Source organism: Pteropus medius, unplaced genomic scaffold (assembly GCF_902729225.1).
Source record: "Pteropus medius unplaced genomic scaffold, Ma_sr-lr_union100, whole genome shotgun sequence".
Taxonomy (NCBI): Eukaryota; Metazoa; Chordata; class Mammalia; order Chiroptera; family Pteropodidae; genus Pteropus; species Pteropus medius.
In genome coordinates, this window is record NW_024349519.1 from 10,228,617 (window position 1) to 10,251,797 (window position 23,181).

The 23,181-nt window shown below is 36.2% G+C and overlaps 2 protein-coding genes across 4 annotated transcripts in view; one reads left to right on the forward strand and one right to left on the reverse strand.

The window, feature by feature from the left end:
- AMN1 (antagonist of mitotic exit network 1 homolog) overlaps positions 1-9,572 on the forward strand; it is a 38,615-nt gene extending 29,043 nt beyond the window's left edge. The window contains exon 7 of one of the 2 annotated variants that reach the window (XM_039882367.1): positions 9,386-9,572. In XM_039882367.1, the coding sequence (XP_039738301.1) occupies positions 9,386-9,459 (74 nt within the window). In that variant the 3' untranslated portion in view covers positions 9,460-9,572. The remainder of the gene's footprint in view (positions 1-9,385) is intronic. The other variant, XM_039882366.1, reaches the window with a different exon arrangement.
- A 2,881-nt stretch (positions 9,573-12,453) lies between these two features.
- ETFBKMT (electron transfer flavoprotein subunit beta lysine methyltransferase) lies at positions 12,454-18,605 on the reverse strand. Of its 2 annotated transcripts, none has more exons than XM_039882364.1 (4): positions 18,431-18,605; positions 16,504-16,945; positions 13,996-14,126; positions 12,454-13,202 (listed from the first exon to the last, which is right to left on the reverse strand). In XM_039882364.1, the coding sequence occupies exons 2-4, from the start codon at positions 16,827-16,829 to the stop codon at positions 12,859-12,861; spliced, it is 801 nt and encodes a 266-aa protein (XP_039738298.1). In that variant the 5' UTR covers positions 16,830-16,945; positions 18,431-18,605; the 3' UTR covers positions 12,454-12,858. The 2 variants fall into 2 exon arrangements, with proteins under 2 accessions (XP_039738298.1, XP_039738299.1); XM_039882365.1 differs by having other exon boundaries at positions 16,504-16,998.
- Between the last annotated feature and the right edge of the window lie 4,576 nt (positions 18,606-23,181).

Here is a 23,181-nt window from a genome sequence, read left to right on the forward strand (position 1 = left end):
GTCATCCAACAATAAAATTGTATTCTAATAAGTAGGCTATTGTTATAAGGTGGAAGAGACCACAGTATGTGAACTGTAGTAACAGCAACCTTTGATAATAGATCTTTTCAGAATACCAGCTAAAAGTGTGTAAATCTACCACTGAGATGTGTATATTTCATCAATACACTGATCGAGCAAGTGGTACTCTTAAAATGATTCTATTTCCCCACACTGTTTTAATTACAGATCTGCTCTAAGGGGGCTAATTTTTCCCCAAAGCCAGATGAAATATCAGACATGTATCATCAACTTTTCTTATTCTCAGATAGATATGTCTCATCATTTCATATCACTGAATCCTTCACATTTCAGTAATTAAAATGTCTTAGGCCCGTATAATATTCAAACAAGTTGTAGTTAAAGCTTTGCTCCTCCAGTCAGCTTAGGTTTGTTGTAGGTGGGTAGGTTGCAGTCGGTAAGGGGGTGTTGTTCGTTTTCTGTTTTACCAGCTTGTACTTCTCTCTCTTCCCCAGCCGACCCGCCATGGTTTCTGACTCCACCAATGTCAGTGCACAGTAGCATTGGGGGAGCAAGAGGGAGTAAAGGAAAGAAAAAAAATTACTTTACCATTACTACTGCTATCTAGTGCCCACACTCTGCGCTCTGTGGATGAACTGGTCCTGATCCATGCTCTCCCAAAAGCCGGGCACTTTGGAGGTTCTCCAGAGCCCACTTCCTACTACTTCCTTCCTCTTCATTGCATATGTCTCTTATCTGCATTTCTCTTTATTTAAACAAATGTGTCCGGAAAATATGTTGTAGTGGTTAATCTGATTTTTAAACCCAGAGGTTTTTGAGATAAATGACATAATTATTGAGATTACTGGTAACCAAAGATATATTATCAGTTGGTGAATTCAAGAGAAATGCCTGGCTAGTAAGATTCCAGACACTAGGAAAGCTTAATCCATCCTTCCTTCCTTCCTTCCTTCCTTCCTTTTCTTTCTTTTCTTTCTTTCTTCCTTCCTTTCTTCCTTTCTCTCTTTCTTTCTTTCTTCCTTTCTCTTTTCTTTCTTTCTCCTCTTTCTCTCTTTCTTTTCTTTCAACAACTTTCTTTTCTTCCTTCCTTCCTTCCTTCCCCTTCCCCTTCCTTCCTTCCTTCCTTCCTTCTTCCTTCCTTCCTCATTCCTTCTTCCCTCCTCCCTCCTTCCTTCCTTCCTTTCTCTTTTCTTTCTTTCTCTCCTTTCTCTCTTTCTTTCTTTCTTTCTTTCTTTCTTTCTTCCTTCCTTTCTTCCTTTCTCTCCTCTCTCTTTCTCTCTTTCTTTCTTCCTTCATTCCTTCCCTTCCTTCCTTCCCTTCCTTCCTTCCTTCTTCCTTCCTTCCTTCCTTCACTTCCTTTCTTCCTTTCTTTTTTTCTTTTGGCCTTCCATATCTAGCTGTGTTATACTCAATAAATATGTAAAATGAATTCTAGATTACAAAAGTAAAATTAATTATATTTTTCTATATGGCATAGCTACTTTTGTGAGACATTAAATTGGAAGTTTCATCTAAGGCAACAAAATAGTCAGTATAAAATTCAAGTGAGAGAAATGCCAGAGATGCCAATTTTCAAAAGAAATATCTGAATAAATTTCAAAAGAAATATCACAACCCTAGAAACCCATCATCCACAAAAAGTATTTAAAGGGTTGAGATGATAATTATTAAGAAGGGATTTTGGTGAGGACGTCTTTGGAGACTGTTGCTGTTTGACCTTTCACCTAGACCTCAGTCAGAGGAGTTTCAGCAGGACTACTTGGGCCTGGTATGTACCCTCTGCATAGCTAGCTGCTGACAGTAGGAGAAAAGGAAAGGTTGCTGCTGCATTAAAATCAGCCTGAACTCTCAGAATCTGAGGATGTGTAAGTGTTGCTCATAGACCAGATGTGAGCGTGTTGGGAGGGAGAGCCATCCTCGAGGGATGAATGCAGAGGGAGGGTTCAGGTATTTTGCAACTTAAAGTGTAGTTAGACATTTTATAGTAGGAAACACCAGAAAGTCATAGTATTACCTAAATGTTCATCCAGAAGCAGAAGAATGATCCCTCAATGAACAGAGACAAAGGGAGACAAAAATAGAGTTGATATCAACATTGTACCTTAAGAGCTGTGCTTGTTCAACATACAAATTAAAATACCATTGTCGAAAAATGTCATGATATATTTAGAAATATTTTTAATCACAAATAAAAATGGTAATTATAGTTACAAAAGTAAAAATACTTCAATCAGAAAAACCCTTTTCATAACTGGTCAATTAAAGATTACCTCCCTTTCTACAGAAAAAAGAAAAACTTTAAATATTCTGATTTAGTCAGAGGTCATAACATCTGAAAATGTAATACAGTACAGAAAACTAAACTGATTCTTAATACCAAGAGGCTTATGTAGCCATTCCCTACTTCAAGGAATTCTTATTCATTCAGTAGACTTCCAAATCAATGTGTTTAGAAACATGATCAAATAAAGCTATTTACTTGTAATCTCTAGATTATCTATAGAATTATTAGATTATTCAATCTGTAAACATTAGTCAAATTATGAATATATTGTTTATTCTCTTAGCACTGAATACCGACCACTTTATTTTAAGTTTAGGGAATTTTGTGACTATGTAGTTTAGTCCTTTTGATATTGCATTGGAAAGAGTGACCATTCAGCCTAAAACTCACCCACTTCAACTCAGGTTCACAAAGGGAACAATTGCCTAAACCAGACCTCTTCATAAACATGGTAATGGTATTTGACAGTAGAAAGGGTCTGTTTAGATTGCTTATTTAAATAGATCTGGAATTTATGAATTTAAGGGGCATGGTAGGCTGGAGAATTCACATAGACTCTTTTTTGTCTATATAACTAACAATATTTAAACACTGAGTCCCAAAACAGAACCAGCTTCCTCTGAGAGAATGGTTCACACGCATCATTGAACAGTTGTGTTCATCTGAAAGCAAAATGTGTCCCATGGTTTATTCTTTGTAAGAAACAATGTTCTGATGGATGTTGACCTGTGTGCATGTTAAAAGCATGTTTTTCTCCTTCTCTCTAGTATTTTGGTTTTATCTTCTCTCTAAAAGATAAATGATAGAAATGTAATTCTAGAAGACTCCTAGATTTCGTATACCCTCTTTATGTTTCAGAATAAATTCTATTGGTTTTTCTTTGTATTCTAATTGGAGATGACATAAACAACCATTTTTAGTTTTTAGTAATTGAGATAATACTTTATGGCAGCATTTTTCAAATAGATCTCAGAACCCATTTACACTCTTAAAAACTGAGGATCCCAAAGAGTTTGTTGTTTATGTGGCTTATATTATTAAATTAAATATTAAAGCTGAGAATTTTTAATAGATTTATTAACTCATTTTTTAAAATAATAAACCTATTACATGAAGAAGAGAGAACTATTTTCATTCAGATCATCACTTTTCAAGCCATTGTGGATACTCTTCTTTGCTATTACCCCAAACTCAACAAGTGGTAATTTCTTAAATGTTAGTTGCAGTGTGGAAGTTGAAAACATGTCAATGAAATTTTCATACACTTACATTACAATTTGTCTTGCATTTTGAATGAATCTTTTACCCCCATGTGATTTTGTAATATCATGCCTTGGCAATTTGGAAAATATTGGTCCTCTGAGTTACATAGATCTTTCAAATGTCATCACAGATAATTATGTTTTAAAAATCACATTTGTTAATATCACCACTGATCTCATCAGAAAGGTATGGGTATCTTTCAAGATCAGAATGGCGGCTACAAGTTTTCCAAAATTCACTTGAAAGCTAAAACTTTATCACTGACAACAAACTCCTATCATTTATTTTCTTTGAAGTGACAGGCTTATTTTGTTCTTTTTCAAGAAATAGTCTGTGAAGTATCCAAGTCTGAATAACCTTAGGTCGGCAATTAAAAATTGTGTTCCATGAATAAAATGACTAGTTCAGCTCACAATCTTGAAAGGATCTGTGTATCATACTTTGAGAAACATTGCTTTACAGTAAAGAAAAATTACCAGTCAACTTGAGTATTTGGAGCAAGAACACAATTATCCCTATTCTTATATTTTCATGTGTCTGTTGGACGTTATAGAAGCAGACATTGAAATGATAGGAGTTCAAAATTTGGGGGATAGAATCATGATATTTTTGACCTGGAAGATTACCTAGTCCAGCATTTACCACCTATATTACAGTTATATAAATGAGCCAAAGATGGCCTCTGAATATTGGCCTCATATTGTTTTCTTCTTCACAGCAGACTGTAACTATTAGCTCAAAAAAGCCCACTTGCACCAAACTCAAATTCTAATTTATCCATTTGTTTTAAATATAACTTAATAAGCAGATTTTTATCTATCCATCTATAGCCTGCCTGCTTTGCATACTCTGAAAAACTACACTCAACATTTACTACCCATAAATAAGGTAAAACCCAGGGCTATAAAAGACCCCAAGCCACTCTTGCTTTTTGCAGCTCTGTGACCCAGAGGTTCCTTGTCTTGCTGCTGAGTAATACCAGAATGTAAACCCCTCCTCAGTGCTCTGGGAGTTCCCTTACCCTACTACCCTAGCCCCTTCTGAGTAGTGTCCCCCCACACCCCACAAACACACTATGGGAAGGTCTCACGTTGTGAGGGACTTCCTTTGCACACAAACCTTTCAAAGTGTGGCCCAAATAAAGGTCGTTGTGTCCTGCTGCCACCCTGTGGTCATATCTTTTTCCTTGATCTGTTCCTAAATCCTTTGATTTCACTATAGTTTATATGCATGGTGTTCTAGAAGACACCAGAGGTATAACATAAAACAAAAAATGTTCATATGTCCAAAAAGCTTGAGAAATGCAACACAACACTATAGTGAATACTAATTTATCAAAGGCTCTGAAAAATGTGATAGCTATGAAACTTAAAACTTTTTTATCCAAGCGTTTGTCAATTTTTTTAGCCCAGAATACTGTGTATATTATTTTTCCAATCCCTGATTTCGCAGAATAGGAAGGTGAGACACTGAAATGTTATTTGCCCATTGTAACACAGTTTTTAATAATAGTGCTAAGACTAAAACTAAAATTTCAAGACGTAGTGAAATGAACACTGATCCTCAGTCTCTTGCCATCTCTCCAAAACATTGAATTACCTACCTTTTATGGACCTCAGCTTTCCTTTATGTATAATTATCAGTCATACAATTGGAAGACCTGCTAAAAATGCAAAAGAGTTCATACACAATGGCTGTTATCAATAAAGATTCTTACAGAGAAAAGGCTGAAGTTTTTCAATACCCAGATTATCTCTACTCTTCCCCTTTCCCATCATCACTGCTACCATTGTATGTTTTTAATTTTTTTTTTCTCCAAAGACAAATACTTCGGGGTCATGAAAAATGTAAGTTCTTTCTTCTTTCATGACACCTTATATGTTTCTTCTTGTAATTGTTCAAATGTAATTTGACCTATATAAGACAATATTACTGGTATTTTACAAAAAAGAATATATGTACGGACATATGTTTATACAGTTCTAATATACGTTATCCTCACAGCAATCTGTCCCCCAAATTGGCAGTGTACACTGTAGTTACCCATCAGATTCCCTGAATTAACAGGTTTATTTTCTCTACTATATTTCTAAGTTTATAAAATTTTCTAACCTTACAGTCAGACAGTAAACAGAACTCCATATGATAAATTAGGTCTTACAACTTTTAGAACCACTCTGATTTTTTCTGTAGGAGAGACAAAGAAAAACAAAAAAATAAGCTGTTATTTTAAAATGTTGTAAATCATAGACATGGAAACAGGAAAATTTTTAAACTTGTTTTTAATTTAATTATGTCTACAATGATTATCAGTGAGTTCAACTCACACTTTTGCTAATCTTTTACAGTGGACATGTATTTTAGTTTCTCATAATTATCTAAACATGTTTCACAGTATTCACAGGCATGGGGGCTTAAATTTTAAAAGGGCAATAAAGCAATTAGACAGTACCAGAGTCCTTAAATTCACATCAAGAGGTAGGAAAGGCCAGGAAATCTGCCCCTTTGAATTGACTCAGAATTTTAGTGATATCTGTAGATTTGTTTCAACCTAATTGTTTTACAAGCAAGTTTTTTAATAGATTTCTAGATAATAACATTGTTAAGATTTATCATAAAGAGCCAAAGCAAAGTATTTTAAGACCCAAGTGGTTTGCTTCAGTTTCCCTATAATGAGGCTGATTCCTTGCTTAAAGGACAACTCTTTTTTTTATTTCATATTTTTCATTTTCTAAACCTTATATTACTGTGTTACCTCATCCTTATTTTAGTCATTCATTACTAATCCAGGATAACAAAACTTCTTTATGCCAGACACCATAATGAAGCATTAGAACTCTGATCTTTTTTCACTGTGCATTCTAAAAAAATGTCGAAATTTTCCTTGATAATGTGAAAATATTTTGCTTGTTAATTTATATTTCCCATGGTTTCTTTTTCTTGGTGTTCATAAAGAGACTGTCGTGAATGAAATCTCTTTTAAAAAGTCATAGATTTTTAGAAAGATGGTGAAAGTTTCCTTAGAAGTCATGTAAACAACTCTCTTGTTTTAGAACAAAGATAGAGTTAATGTAAGTAGCTTGCACCAGATCTTACAAATAGTCGATAGTGGAACTGGAAAGTCACCAGATCCACAATCTCTAGTTCTTTTCCCAATAGAGGAATTTCCTGAGCCCTACAATTTTTCCTTATACTGTAATAAACTCGTAGGCATTGAATATTCCTACTGTTCAAAAATCACAATCTTAAATGCTCTATATTTTCCTGGGGAAAAGTTGCCTGAGGAGAGTGAGTAATATTGCCATCTAGCATCTAAATTTTTTAATTACATAAAAATATATTGTATGCTTACTCTCGGGGGGAAAGTGTCTTCCTATTTATGTGCAAGAATAAATTCCTACAGAAAAATGATATAAATGTAGTCAGAAAATATTTATATACAATGTTTGGTAACATTCGTAACTAGTAAAAATGGCAAAATAATCCTAGAAACACTAGCTAAAATGAAATTCTTTTCCAACTTTGTTCTTTTTCAAAACTATATTAGCTATTCTGGGTCATTTGAATTCCTATATAAATATTAGTATCATCTCGTCAATTTCTTTTAAAAAGAGATTTTGGTAGGGATTACATTGAATCTGTAGATTTAGGGAGTATTGCCATCTTAATATTAAATCTTCTGATCTGTATATCTTCCATTTATTTACAACTTCTTTAATGTTTATAGTTTTCAGAGTATAAGTTTTTCACTTGTCAAATTTATTCCCACTTTTTTCTTTTTGATGGTAATATAAATGGAATTACTTTCTTAATTTTGGAATTGTTCATTGCTGGTGTATAGAAACACATTTGATTTTTGTATATTGACTTTCTACCATGAACCTTACTGAACTCATTTATTTCTAATTTTTTAGAAAACTCCTTAGAACATTTTATATACAGTATTATATAATCTACAAAAAATATATAGTTTTATTTCTTCCTTTCCAACATGAATGCCTTTGATTTCTTTTTCTCCCTTAATTTCCATGGCTAGAACCTCCAGTTCATTGTTGAATAGAAGTGGCAAGAGCAGACATCCTTGTCTTGTTCCTGATCTTAGGGGGAAACATTTAGTGTTTCACCATTAAATATGATATTAACTGTGGGTTTTCCATGGATGCCCTTTATCAGGTTGTGGAAGTTCCTCTCTATTCCTAGTTTGTTGAACGTTTTTATCATGAGTGTTGGATTCTGTCAAGTGCTTTTTCTGTGTCTACTGAGATTGTGTGGTCTTTGTCCTTTAGTCTATTGATATGCTATATGTCATAGGCAGAATAATGCCACCACCCAAAGACGTCTGTGTTCTAATGGCAACAGCAGTAGGAAACTAATACAGTGTATTGTACTAATTGATTTTCAGATATTAAACCAATTTTGCATTCCTGAGCTAAATCCCAGTTGATCATGGCATATAATCCTTTTTATATGTTACTAGGTTTGGTTTGCTAGTGTTTGTTGAGGATTTTCAAGTACGTATTGGTCTGTAGTTTTGTGTGTTTGTGATGCCTTTGTCTGGCTTTGGTGTCAGGGTAATACTGGCCTCAGAGAATGAGTTGTGTTTTCTCTTCTGTTATTTGCATAGCCATTCTAGCTTTGTTGCATTTGCTGTTTGCATCATATATCTTTTTCCATCCTTTTACTTTCAACCTATTAGAAACCTTTCTTTAAACTAGATTTCCTATATAACAATTTCCTCTATAATAACTGATATTTTTATGACAATGAATAAAATTATATTTGTTAGCTTACTAGCTTTTTTTTTTTAATTAGCTGCTGTTGTAAACCTTTGTTTTCCCAACTATAAGTTCTTATTTCCATATACTCTCTGGTTCTCTTGCTTACATTAAACCTTGATATTTGGGCTTATTTTTGTTTTACTTAAAATAAAATTTAGTAACCATATGTTGGGCTCACTTTTTTTCCTACTAGTCTGTGAAATCTGTAAATCCAATAACCATTAAACTAGAAAATTTCCAAGACTAGATTAGAGATATGTTGTACATAAAACATAGATTGTATCTATGAGACAAGTTTGTTAAACTTCTGAATAATTTTCAAAGTAATAAAATTTTAGCAGTTTTCAAATACATATTTTTAAGACATTGTAAAACTGACTTTGCAAAAGATGTAAACCTTATTAAAATCACTACTATACATTGTGAATAACTGAAAACTATCTAAACATCCAATAATAAACATTGGTTAAATTTTAATTAATTCATATAATAATATTAAAAATCATGCTTTATAATAATACTGAATGACATGGAAAGCAAGCTGTTCTGCTCTAATAACTAGTTCCCCCTCTAACCTTTTTGGACATGTTTCAGCTTCCAAAGTGCTTACCTTACCTTCTGGCTTTCTTTAATCCTGCTCACTCCTTTGTAAGTAGTCACTTCAGTAAACCCTGTTCACATACCCCACTTTAGTGTGTCTTCTGTTTCTTGCTAGGAGCCTGAGAAAGGCTATACATGGGTTAATGATAAAATTACACCATTACTCTCTGGTAGGTGAAATTATAGAGAAAACAATATATGCTTGTGTTTTTTTGTTGTTGTTGTTTTTAAGTATATTATGGCATGTACACTGCAGCTAATAATAGTGAGGGTTTCCATTAATTGTTTTTTTAGTTGTATGCTATTCTTTACATGTCATCTTATTTAATCCTTTAACCCTATGAGATATAATAGTTATCATTCCCAGTTTATGCATTAGGACACATGAAATATCTCTGATTACTGTGAATTAATGTATTATCATTGTTTTCTTTCGTAGATCATTCGCGAGAAGTCTTGGAGCAATTAGTAGGCCCAAACAAATTAAAGCAAGTGACATGGACTGTTTATTGATGCTGTGATCTTCATACTATCAGGAAATGATGGTCTTGGAGATTGGCTTTCCAATACATAATATGGTTCATGCTTTAACCAGACTCTTAAACACGCTAATAGTGCTATTATTCTGTTTGCTTGATGAGTCATTGTTTTTGAAATGGTAATCCTAGCATGCCTTCTGATGGATGTTGGGGGTGGGGGGTGGGGGTGGGTACTGTGTTTATTTCTCAAATAACTAAGTTTTAAAATTACCTGTTTTCCCTGGAGATTTCCTTTTCCTACCTAGATATTTGAGATATTATAAGAGAAATTTACCAATATGGCTAGACATTAGAATTCTAAGTAAAGGTATTTCTAAAAGTATAAATACCTTTCTAACTATTTTCTGGTTCCTCCCTTCCTGAAGTATTTAAATGCCCATTGGCCAAAAGCAAAGCTGAACATCTGGCCTGTAAATTCTTTAATTTAAAGAATTCTTTAATTTAATATTTAATGAAACAAAGCAATATTATAATATCATAATCTATGACATCAAATACCTTAGCCATTCAGCATATGAATGTTACCGAAGCCCTTGCCCAGCCACTTATCTCATTGGTTTTTATGGCTACTTTTTCTGAAGAATTCCCAGACCTAATTCTGTGTGTGGTGGGGAGTCCCCCCACATCAACAAACTGTTCTCAGACACCAGCAAGGTGTCCAAGAATTCAGCTCAATTCTGACACTATCTGTAGATAGCATCAGAGTCCACAGGTTAAGGGTTCAGTCCTAAAAGACTGCCTCTCCTCACCACACACACACACACACACTTCAGATGCCAGTTACAGGTCCAGGTTGTTACCTGTGCTTCAGACCTACTGGCTACAAATTGGAGGTTCCAACGACCCCCTCCTTGGGTTCGATTAATTTGCTAGAACCACTCACAGAACTCAGGAAAACCTGTTTACTCACTAGAATATCAATTAGTTACATAAAACAGCCTGGTGAAGAGATACGTAGGGAGAGGTCCCAAACAAAGAAGCAGTTTCTGTCTTCCTGGAGTTTGGGGCCTGGAGCTCTGGCAGATGGAAGGCTTCTGGTTCTTCAGCCTGGAAGCTCTCCAAACCCCCTCCTTGTAGCTTTTTATGGAGGCCTCGTTTTGTAGGCATGACTGATTAATTCATTGGCTATTGGTGATTGATTCAACCTCTCACCCCTCTCTCCTCCCCAAAAAATCAGGGGGTGGAACTGCAAGTTCCAACCCTCTGTTCATGATTGGCTCATGGCAACCAGCCCTTATCCTTATGTGCTTTGCAAAAGTCACCTTCATTAACATAAACCAAGTTATGGTGGAAAAGGTTTGTTATGAATAACAAGACATCCTTTCACCTTTATGGCTCTGTTTTCAGGAACTGAGGACAAGAGACCAAATATTATAATAAAAGATGCTACATTGCTTATTGTTCAGGAAATTCCAAAAGTGTGGGGAGGTGTAAGCCAGGAACTATGGATGAAGACCAGTACATTTGAGAAATATATTTTGGTCATCTGAATGACCAAAGATATTTATATATATCCTATAAATCACAATATCACATTTCCAAAATATGTGCTCTCCATCTATGAACTTTCTTCCTTAAAAACTACATTCAGGAATATATGAGTAAATATAAACTCTCATTACAGAGGTAGTATCCTGAAGCACTATTGGTTTCACATTGTAAAATAAACAGCACAGCTCTTCGTTTTTAAATGAAATGTATTACTCTTCTGTAATCACGAAATTCTCTGAAGTATACTGTGCTTAACCTACCCCCAAATTCAGCATATTCCCTGTGTCATGAGCCTATCTCAGTGGTACTTTCTTACAGATTTCCTATTTTAACTTTGATGTAGTGAAAAACTAGGAAAGTGTGGTATGTTAAATTCCTTGTACATATTTAGAAGTAGGGTTTACATATTCATCTCTATTTCTTGTCCTTACTGTTAATACTTTATAAATGTGCTATGTTTATAGTGTGGAAATATATACACGTATATATGTGTGTATATATACGTACATATATATTTGTGTGTGTGTATAGCCACTATCAGGCTACATTTTATACTTAACTTAGAACATATATGTGGTGGTGTTTACAGCACTTTTAGAGAATAGGAAATACAAATATATAATTAGTACAAAATTACAAGACCCAAAGGTAAAAACCAGGTATCCCTGTCCACCAGCTATCTGGTACCCTCTCAGAAGGCAACCACTAGTCCCAGTTTCTTATCTTTCTAGAGATATTCTATGTATGCTGCAAGCAAATATGTATTTTATACACATACATATATATGTAGGTGTTGTCAAACAGACTCAAAAAGAGTCTGGAGGCTTTGCTAGAAAAAAATGACAAAGATTTATCCAAGGGTCTTAGAGTTTACAAACTGGAAGCACAGCTAGGCAAAAAAAAAAAAAAAAAAGTGTTTTAAAGAAGAAAAGTTAAGAGTTCTTATAGTAAAAGTCACATCCTTGGGAATAATCAGTCCTGCATCCTTAGCCCTAAAATTGGCCCAGGACAGTTATCAGTCAGATGTCAGAGGTCTGGATGGTGGATGCCAGGGAGTCTGGAGGGTGAGCACCAGGAGGTCTGGTCACATCCTGAGTCCTTTAGGGGGTAGCCAGGGGGTTACCCACAGGTAAATAAATGTCCCAGCATTGACATAGGACTGGAAAATCCAAAAGTTTAAGTTCCCAGGCTAGTTAAGACAAGAAAAAGAATCGTTTCCTTATCCCTCCATCTTCATGTTAATAATTTAGCAGCTTGGTCAAAGTGACTTTGTATTTTCCCTGTCTTCAGTCTCTTCCTCAATATATACGTACATCTTTTTTTACATAAGAAGTGGTATACTATACACATTATTTTTCACATTGTTTCTTATTTATGTCATAGTGTTTTTAATATAAAAGATCTTAAAAACCTGGGGAACGAAGCGTTGGTATAACCTAAGTGTCACAGTGCAGAATATGTAGGAAATCCTAAAATCTTGTTTTTATCCATGGTTGTCAATTTTATTTATGGTTGCCCTATTATATTCTGAATACTATATTCCATATTTTGTATTTTGTTTAATTCAACAATACATCATACAGGTGTCCTCAACTATGGAAACAGACTCTGCTACAATGTGTAATTCCTCTCTACTACTTAAATTACATGTTGCTATTACTGGATAATGCCTTCTATAATTATATTCCTATAGCAGTAAAACTAGAAAAAATGGCAGATAGAGGATTGTATATTTGGTATAAGGCAGAACTAGATACATGACAAAACTTAAACATTCATATTTTGGAAACAAGATTTTCCATTTCATAGGAATTGCATTCTTTAAACTGGAGAGTCATTTAGAGTTAAACCCAAACATAGTTATTAGAAGCAATCTGACAACTCAAGGTTGGAAATCCCACACTGTGCTTGTTGTCAGTCCATTGTTTTCTTGCCTAGTAGATTCCGGAAGTGAATATTCTACCACTTTGTGCAGCTGATGCTGAATGCTATGTCCTCTGAACTGGGGTCGTCCAGGATCACCAATCAGTACTTGAGTTCTGTGGGTCCAAAAGCAATTCTTCAGCCATCGATGAAGACTATCTGCAAGGTCTTCATCATAAAACATATCTCCAAGCACTATAAGGTCCCACTTATCTTGTTCCAAATCCAAAATGTTTTTGGTTAAGATTGGAAAAGGATTCAGTTGATTCAATTCACAATTTAGTGTGATAGCCATTCCTGCAACTTTAAAAAAGCATATGATGAACTGGTATATATTAGGCTGTTTTAATTCCCTGTTGATTCATTTAAGTAATTTAGAAAACCTCCAAATAATGTTTTTTCCCCTTTCTGTTGAAAGATGATTTTTAGGTAAAGAAGACTAAAGTTTATACAAGTATAAGCTATTTACTGCAATTTTAAAATATTTGAATGGATATCCCCAAAACAAAACAATCAATACAAAACTCCTAGAAATGTTGGGGTTTTAAGGAACATTTGCTAATCTCTGTAACCAAGAGGTTTGGTTGGTACAGGGGACAGGGAAACAAGTGTTAGGCTTCAGCAATATGGCAAGTTAGAACTGAGTCCCTGTATCAAATAAAGACCTTCAAAGGCTGGATCCTCAATGAAAGGAAAGACTAGAAGAAAATCAGATATTAAAACTTACCTGTCTTAACTTGGGTTCTAATGGAACAAAATCACCCTCAAAGACACAGGCCTATCCTCACTTGGGTTTTGAGTCAAATAAACACTACCTATATATTTCAGGAAGTTCCTAGCCCAGAAATCAACAGTAAGTTCTCAGGTTGGTATCACTTGGACATATCTGACAGACACAAATACAAATCCTCTTGGGGGAAATGTACTGTCAACTCAGGCCACACAGGATTCCCCACAAATAATGTGCCACTGAACATAGTTCATGATATGTTATACACATGGAAATAAACTATCATGTGGAGGCATCTGTAGATATTTGTCCTAGAAAAAAAATTAAAAGATGAGCTATAAATACTTTTAAATATGAAATCCTTACTAGGGTCTATGTCGGTGGCCAAGATCCTTGATGCCCCACTCATCTTAGCAGCAATAGCTGTAGCTCCACATCCACTCCCAAGGTCTAACACAGATTTTCCTCTGACGACATCAGGATTATCCAAAAGATACCTAAATTAGAAAGAAAGTGAAAAAACATCTAAGAGATGGAAGAAACTCAGTAAGAGGTAACCAAGAAAAATTTCTCTGGGTTGACTAGACAAAGAAATAGTGGAATGTAGCAGAGGAACTTGGTCCAACCATGGCAAGTTTGGCCTGACTAGAGACAAAATGTAAATCTTAAGAGATGGACAGAGGTGGCAGAGAAAGGACCTAGTCATTTGACCTTACTCTTCAGCAGGTGTGGAGAGCAGTTCCATAAAACTAATTGTGCTCTTAAAGTCACCGTTTAAAAAACATTGAGCGCTTACTATGATCTACAAACTACCAAACATCAACAATATAGACAGACAAAATAGCACCATAATCAGGACCCAATATGCCAGATCCAAAATCCACCATCTCCTTTGAATGTTCATTATAGAGTAGTGCCCACTCCTTGAATTCCATTACAGTGGCCTCTCTGATAAGGTATGATCAAAGTCTAGTTCAATCAAAGAATTTGGCTCAAGGCTAAGTAGTTACCAAACGTGAAGATGAATGAGAAAATCCTAAAATAATGAAAGTCAACTGACACTTGATCTTAACACTGGAATAATAAATAGCAGAGACTGTGTCAAAGTAGGGGTGTAATGCCCTGTTAGAAGGGACAGCTGCTACCCATCTTCAGCTAATTGTTGCCACACAGAAATCCTGTTACAAGAGATTGTTCCTGTTTTTCAAATCAATGTAGATTTTACATGAAATCCCTCAAGTTTTAAATGTTAGCAACTGATTTTTTAAAAAAGTTTACAACTGTGTTGAGCAGCAGGAGCTGATTTAAGAATGTGCAGATTAGAGCCTGCCAAATAAAGAGGTACAAGCCACCCACACTGGGGCATCAGGTACCTCCCTCCATGTGTGAGCTCCCACTTGGGGGAGGTAAAAACCACGGGGTCATTTTGATGAAGGCGCAGTTTCAATGCACCAACACAGGAAATAGAGTCACAAGATTTATTACTTCCAGATCCCAGAAGCAAAGAGGCACCATGCGTTGGAGGAAGAGCCGTCCTTCTCAGGTCAGAAGCAGGGGATAGAAAGCAGAGTACAAGCACCTATTACTTAGAAGGTGACTGGGGGCACAGGTCACTAACTTTTCAAGGGCTTAACTCTAAGTAGTTATTTTAAAATAACCCTGGTAAAAGCAAAGAGGGTACTTAGGGCGGGCATCCTAAACTCAAGTCCTTGTAAAAATGCCCAGACGCTGGGTGTTAGGATGGTTCCCTATCACACTGTAAAATGCCTAGGGATTAACTCAGAAAAACAATCACAAGGCCACGCAAAACACATCCGTAGGACACCAATCTTTGGAGTACTCTGATTCAGACAGTCTCTTAAGGAATTTGATTGTACATTTGGAGTTGATAAATAATAACTTAATAGGTAATAGTCACTTAAAATGTCAGTATATTTTTAAATGGTGTAAACAATAAAGTTTGAAAATTTGGCAGTACAACCAGAAAATTGGAATTGTTTGATTCTACCTGAAAAGTTTTCCAGTTCTCGGGATTCTCTCAAAAGCTCTAGGTGTGCATTTATTTTGCATTTACAACTATATACAACATTAATTTTGTTAGGCCATATCATTCATGTGAAAAAGAAATCATCCCCTTTGTTTCACAGCTCTGCAATCTTGAGGCACAAACAGATGAAATCATTTACCAGTTGAAAAGCAAAGACTAGATTGAAAGCTGAAAGTTCTTGCCTTTGTTTCAGCAGCTGTAGTTTAATAAAAAGCATAGTGTGAATGTGTAAGAAAATGTCCTAAAGACCTTTGCAGTGTGGGGAACTGGAAGGAGGGACCTTAAGAATGCAGGTTCAAGTTGCACGTGCACCTGGGACGTCAATAAACCACTAGAGAAGAGGGAATCTGCACAGCCCATTCATTCACTGACATTTTTTGTTCTTTGGGAAATTGAGAAAAGGTAATGATGGAGGGGGTGTGAGACTTAAGGAGTAACATTTACAGGATTAAACTAGAAGAGCTTAAGGACAGGGGCTTTAGGTTCCATGTAGGATCTCTGCACTGACCATAAGAAACCATGAACCTGAGAACAGTGTGAAATCTGGATCATTTACAGCTATCTTGGGTCTTGACAGCAGCTGACCCTAGGATTTCTCTTGAGGAAAGAAATATATTGGGGAAATACCTTGATAGGCATGGAGTAGAAGGTAAAACTATGCAACAAAGCAACCAAAAATTATGCTTAAACTACTCTAAATTAAGAAAAGAATGCCGGGTTTTTCTCTTTTTTTTGTGAGGGACATGACGACTGTGGAGTTGGAAGGAGCTGAAAAGAGAAAGGATCTGTAGCAACCTTAAAGGTTCCCATTTTATTTAGGGTAGTACCTAGACAGAGCTTGGCCTCCTGGCCAGTAGATTGCCCAGTAAGGATCGCTGTGGGGCCACAGGTCAGCTCTTTCCCACCAGAACTTGCATTTGGGGGTCAAAAGCCGCAACCAGATTTCGGGGGTCAGGCTGCCACTGTTGGTGACTTCAGTGTTCTCCTCCAGGAAAGCTTTCATCTCAGGTTCCAAAAGGCTTCTAACTCCCCTCCGGGGACCATGGCCCCAGGGAAACAAGGGAAGGCCACTGCTTCTCATAGCCTTCACAAAGACACCACAGTGGTTCATGGGAAACAGTGCAAATGCTCTCCAACCAAGGCTCAAGGCCATCAGTCCTTTTCCAAAACACAGGTTCCTTCAGTGTTGCTGTTGATAAGAGTAGCTTCTCGTGGGCAAAGAATAAGGATCTGGCTGCCAACTTGATCTCAACTGGAATCTCTAGATCTCTAAAAACAGAAATAATACCGAAAATCCCAAGGCTCACCCAGACTTCCAAATCCTGTTATGAAGTAAGAAAGTATTGCGATGTAAGCTCTGTAGCAGATAATTCACAAATACAAGTTCATTTTAGATGAAAACATTGGTCATCAATTTAGGACAATCAATCTTTTAAAAGGATGCCTTTTCACAACAATCCTTTCAATTTCGAACAAATATAAAAGCATTTGATTTTGAGAGAAATCTTCAGGAACAATGCCTGTTACATAAAATAAGGTGTATCTTTTAAAGTTCTTTCATAATTTAATCACTCACCTTTAAGCAGGCACTGTACTTGGCAACTGTGAACAAAATAAAAGTCCCTGTCTCCAGGGAGTAGATTCTAGTAGTGGAACAGAACTGTTAACACGCAAACACAGTTCTTGCCTTTATGAAGTCTAGTCAAGAGTTGTGGAGATTACAAACTATAATTGTGGGCAGAGGTATACAAATTACACTGACTATACTCCAATAACAATTGTTATAGCATTAAACAATGTAAACAAGATTCAGATGTTTTTCTTAATCTATGGATTTAATTGTAATAAAAGAGTAGCGACTTCCAAATCTCTTTCTGTAAATATCTCTGATGATTCATCTTTATCAAGCCTGGGCTGAAAACACTTGTTTCAAAAGAAAAAACACCTTGAAAAGAAAGTGGGAATGAGGAACAGCAGATTAAACAAATCCATACACCCAGTTGTTTGGGACTTCTGGTCTGTTCTGCATAAAAGTTTCAAATTGTCTTATCTGCCTAAGCATTTAGAGTAGGGACCCAAAACCCAAATGCCTACCATGAGCCAAACTGGTGACAAATGAGTGATGCAAGCTGACTGTAGATTAACAGAGGGGCTGTGGCAAACGAGACTGCTTCTAAACACTGGCTCAAAGGGGCCAGCAAAATGCTGCCAGGCAGGAATGCCCGCCTTGCCAGATCTTCCAATTTCTCAAAGTAAGCCAGCTATTTACACATAAGCTCCCACCTTTAAACGTTGGTGACTAAAATAGCAAAACACCAGGCAGGCCAAAATGCCTGTCAGGCCACTTGTGTGCGAATTCAAGAAGACTTCAGTGAGTGTTAGTTACCCCCACGTTTATGTCCTGGGGAATCTCAGGGGTCGCTAATGGCCTGACAACTCATTTGGACTAATTCTGTTAGGAAGCACTAGAGCCCTTGAATCTCACATGCCTAAGGTGTAAAAACAACAGCAAGACAAATGTTAAGATTTTGGTTTTAAACACCATGTCATCTACACCAGCGCCTGCCCTTACCACCCCAGCACCAATCGGGTATGAATATGTGCTTCTGTAGTGGACACTTAGTATATGCATTAAATGATAAGAAGACAGATTCAGATGGGTAAGTTCCAAACGTGTTTGTGACCGTGTTATTTCCCTCTAAGGACAGGAGTCGGTCTTAAAGGGACAGGCACAGCCAGCCTTTTGCGCCTTACCTGGCTTTGCTTACACCACCCTGGGAAGCTAAAGCACAGGGCACGTCTGTCACTTGCTTTGCTCGTCTTTTCGTGCATTCTTTAGAACAAGTGGGTCCCGCTTCTAGAGCCTGAGGCTCGCCGCGGGCAGGACGGCGGCAGCGGGACCCCGGGCGGCAGGCCCCGCCTTCCTTCCCAGCAGCGCATTCTCTTCCCTTTCCTAGTCTTTCTTAAAGGGGCAAGAGGTGCGAAAGAAGGGAACGTCAGGTTCTGATTTCTAAAATAGTCATTATGGAACTGTTTATGACACTGTGCCAATCACATTTCTAGACACTAGGCATAGAGTGCTTTGCAAAATAGTGTATACGCCCTTTATGACGCTACGTCGAACTGCGATTAGACCATAACGTAAGCCCTTCTTTTCATAATAATTTTAGTAAATGTACAATCTAAATCGATTTGCAACCTAAGTCAGTCAAGTTCTGGACTCATATGTCCATCTTCCAACTAGACTTCAGACATCTCGCCAGTCCCTCAACTCAACACATTCCAAAATTAACTCACCATCTCACCTGACGACAATTAAAACCTGAACCTGCACAACAAAGGGGGGTGGGGGGAAGTTGCCCTAAACCAAGAACTAGGCAAACCTTGTTTCTGCTTCTGACTTGGTAGTTTGAGAAATAAACTGGAAGCCACCTGTTCAAAATTAGAACTTGTTGCTTGGGGTCTCTGCTTCTTCCTTCTTTAAGTGGGGTTCCTGCTTTCCCCGTACACTGGAACTTCTAGGAACTACTATAGGGGAATGAAACTTTGTCATTCCAATTAACAGCCCAAGATGTATCCTTATCATTTGCTTCTTAGATGAATGGTGTATTTATTTCTGATAGGCAATACACCTGGCATTTCAATATTCTGCCCTAGATTTCCTCTATAATAACCAAAATGGTGTTTTTATGACTGTGAATAAAGCTGTGTTCATTAAGTTACTAGCTGCTTTCCAAAAATTAGCTGCCAGTGTAAACTTTTGTTTTCTCAACTATAACTCCTCATTTCTATACACTCACCATTCTCTTGCTAGCAATAAACCGTAATACATGTTTAAATCAATTTGTCTAAGAATTGTTGTTTTTGACCAGCTTCTGTGTTCTATCCCAGTGAATGGCAAAAACATCCCAATTATTGCCCAAGAAACCAGAGAGAGGAGGCAAGTCTAACATTTCTACGAAAGAGGGTTTTTGTTGAAAATCTTGATGCTCATCATTAAAGATGCATTTAATTATGTGAAGACACCTTATCCAAAACTCGGAACTAGGCTAAAGCAATTGCTACATGTCCTTTCCTCTCATTTATAGTTTTAAAATTGATCCACTTCTTTCCATCCCTTCTGCCATTGCCTTAGTCCGGCCTTAAGATCGCTTGCCTGAATTGCTGTAACTGGTTTCCCTCTCCAAATATGCCTTCCTCTAACCTATTCTTTATACTGCAGCTTAGTTTTTTCCTAATTTACATTTTCATAGTTCAGAAAAGGCCTTACATTCCTATAGTACCACATAAGCCATGAAAAACAGACACCTGGATTTTCTTTTCTGTTGTTGTTTGGTGTTGACGTGTTATTTTTTAATTGAGAGAAATTTTTAAATTGCTTTTATCAAAACTGACCTAAATGCAACCAAGCAGACTTATCAACTGATAACAATTTGAAGTATTCTGACCTTGCGATTTTTGCCTTTAAATATCTGTCTGCATTTTTGTTCAGAAAGCCAGTCCTCTAATAACTGGTCTATCTTGCAAGTGTAAGTAAAAAAAAAAAACTATTCCATACAAAATTTATCTTTAAAGACAAATTTAAAGGTTTTTTCTTTAATTTTTTTTTAGACAGGTTAATCAATTATACTTATTAGCTGTATGAACTCAGATACATTATTAAACTTTTATAATGAAGGAGATCAGGCTATGCTACCTCCAAATATGCCACTTTTGCATAAGAATTATTTTGAGCTCAAGGCATTTGAGGTCCTGAAATCCCTTATCTGCCTAAAGCAGGGCCTTCCAAAAGAGCTCAACTGTCATAACCCCCTATTCAGGAGCAACTCTTATCTTCTTGACTTAAGTAGACAGCACACCCGAACAGATATCTATCATATCGCCCATGTATTCTCCTAAGGGAGAATTTATCTTATTCTTCATTTATCTTTTCAAAAAGTGCCCTTTCTCTTATTCCCCATTACCTAAGAAGTTAGGTATATAAACTCCACCATCGAGTTACTCATCACTGAATTCTCCTGCATATATGTGTGCTGCATGTGTAAATTCTGTTTTTTTCCCTCATTAATCTTTTGTCGATTTAATTCACATGCCCCAAACACTGAATATAAGAGGATAGGGGAAAATTTCTCCTCTTTTATACTAGGAATCAGTTATCTTGTCTATAAAATAATGATGATAATAATAATAATAATGTATGGAGAGAATTTAATGAGGTAAAAGTAAAGAGCTTAGCACAGTTCCTGGCATATAGTGGATGCTTTTTAAGTGCACTATGACTGTGATTATTATTGGGAATATGGAGATTGTGTTGATTAAGGAGCAAGACTGGAGGCTGAAGATCAGGTTTTCAGTTATGAATGAGAGGATCAGATTTGAATTTTAGAAAAATGTTTTAAGCTGCCGGTAGCAAATGGTTTAGAGAGAGGCAGGACTGAAGACAGGGGAAGCACCAGTTCAAGGATATTGTGGTAAACCAAGTAAGCAATAATGAGGATCAGAGCTAGGGCAATTGCAGCAGGGATGGAAAGAATTATACACATCTGAAAATGACAGGAAAAGCTATTAGCAGAACTTAAAGACTAACTATGCTTACTTAACCATAATTATAGACAACTTAAGAGTAAAATGTCAGTTTTTCTTTCTCAACTCAACATACCTGTGCTCTTAGTCACCATGCGATCTGATCATGTTCTCCCTTGTTTAAAATCCTCTGTGGCCCCCAGGCCTTCAATATCAGACCCAAATTCCTGATCACAGCGTCCCCGGCTATTAGTGATCAGTGTCTAGTTACTATCCTGTCTTGTTTCAAAACCTTCTTCCTCTCCTCTATAATTTGCTTTTCTTGCGCAGGACCTGTTCTCTCACCCTAGGCCTTGCTAAAGACAAACATACAACCCCTCCTCACTGTCCCTAACCACCTCTATAGACTTCAGAACAAAGCTCAGGCTTAAGGTCTTCTGAAAAGCCTTCCCCGGCACACACACTGATCTTGACATTTTCTTAGCTTCCTATGGATATATCTAACAAGACTATCTCACAGAACTATCATTATCTGGCCTCTGGACTGGACTTTAAAGCAAACCATCTCATTCCTCTTTTATCTTCTGGCACAGTTGGACACTCAACAAATTCTGTTAAATGAAAGAAAAGCAAATGAGTAAATTCACAAATATCACACCGGTGTCTCATTAAATTTTAACGGTTTTATTGAAGTATAACTGACATACAATAAACTTCATAAATTTAAATTTATGTTTTGATATATGTGTACACTCATGAAACCATCATCAGTATCAAGATAATGAACGTATTTAATGTTGCGTGTTACCACTCCATCATGTCCTTTCCCACATCCCCCCAACCCCAAGCAGCCACTGATTTGTTTTCTGTCACCATAGATTAGTTTGCATTTTCTACATTTTTATGTAAATGCAACCATACAGTAGGTATTTTTTGTCTTTTCTTTCACTCAACATGATTATTTTGAGATCTATCTATGTAGTTTGGCATTAATAGTTCACTCCTTTTATTGCTAAATAGTATTTCCATTGTGTGTGTGTGTGTGTGATATTGTGTGTGTGTGTGTGTATAATTATTTACTATTTATCTATTGATGGGCATTTAGGGCCGGGGTTTTTTTTATTTTGTTTTAGAGGGTTTTTTGCTATTACAAATAAAGTTGATATGAACATTTGTGTACAGTCTTTCTATGGACCTATGCTTTCTTTTCCAGTGGGCAAATACTTAGGAGTGGAATGGCAAGATTATATGGCGGTGCGATCAATTGCAAACCCAAAACAGTTGTCATTTTACATTCTCACCATCAGAGTAAGAGAATTCCAGTTCCTCCACATCCTCACCAACACTTGTTATTGTCTGTCTTTTCTGATTATAGCCATCTTAGTAGGTGTGAAGCTATATATCTGAGTTATCTCATCGTGGTTTTAATTTGCATTTCTCCAATGACTAACAATGTTTAAGCATCTTTTCATGGGCCTATTTGCCATCCTTTCATCTTCTATTCAAATTGTATCTCATTTTAAATCCAAATTGCTGCATTATTTTTCCGATCTTACATAATTTAAGTACATTAAAACTAAGGGCTTTGTATCTATGTTTTTCCTAAGTACTGGGAGAATAATTCAATAAAGCTAATGGAACTATCTGGAATGATGAGAAAAAAATAACTTCCCTTGACACTTTTGGAGAATATTATTTATTAACATAACGTAATTTATAAATGTTTATAAATATAAATTCTAAATAAATTTGTAAATATATTTCTAATAAAATATTACCACTTCAGTTAGTTTTAAAGTCAGCCTTGAGAAAAAAACAACAAATAAATTGTACCATTTCAATTAGTTTTAAAGTCAACCTTGAGAGGCAAACAACAAATAAATTGTACCCAAGCAAGTGTGATTTGCCTCTGCAGTCCCAGAATGTGTTCTCAGATTTTTGAATGAAGTTTGAAGTTTTGAGTTTTCTAGAGCTTCAGCTTC

Bases quoted from the DNA above. Each gene is read 5' to 3' on its own strand.
- ETFBKMT (XM_039882364.1), bottom strand. From the start codon at position 16,829: ATGGCCTTGAGCCTTGGTTGGAGAGCATTTGCACTGTTTCCCATGAAC. The intron at 14,127-16,503 runs GTACTACCCTAA...TTTCTAATTTAG, and splicing joins GGAGGCCAAGCTCTGTCTAG to GTATCTTTTGGATAATCCTG. The intron at 13,203-13,995 runs GTAAGGATTTCA...GCTTTTTTAAAG, and splicing joins GGCCACCGACATAGACCCTA to TTGCAGGAATGGCTATCACA.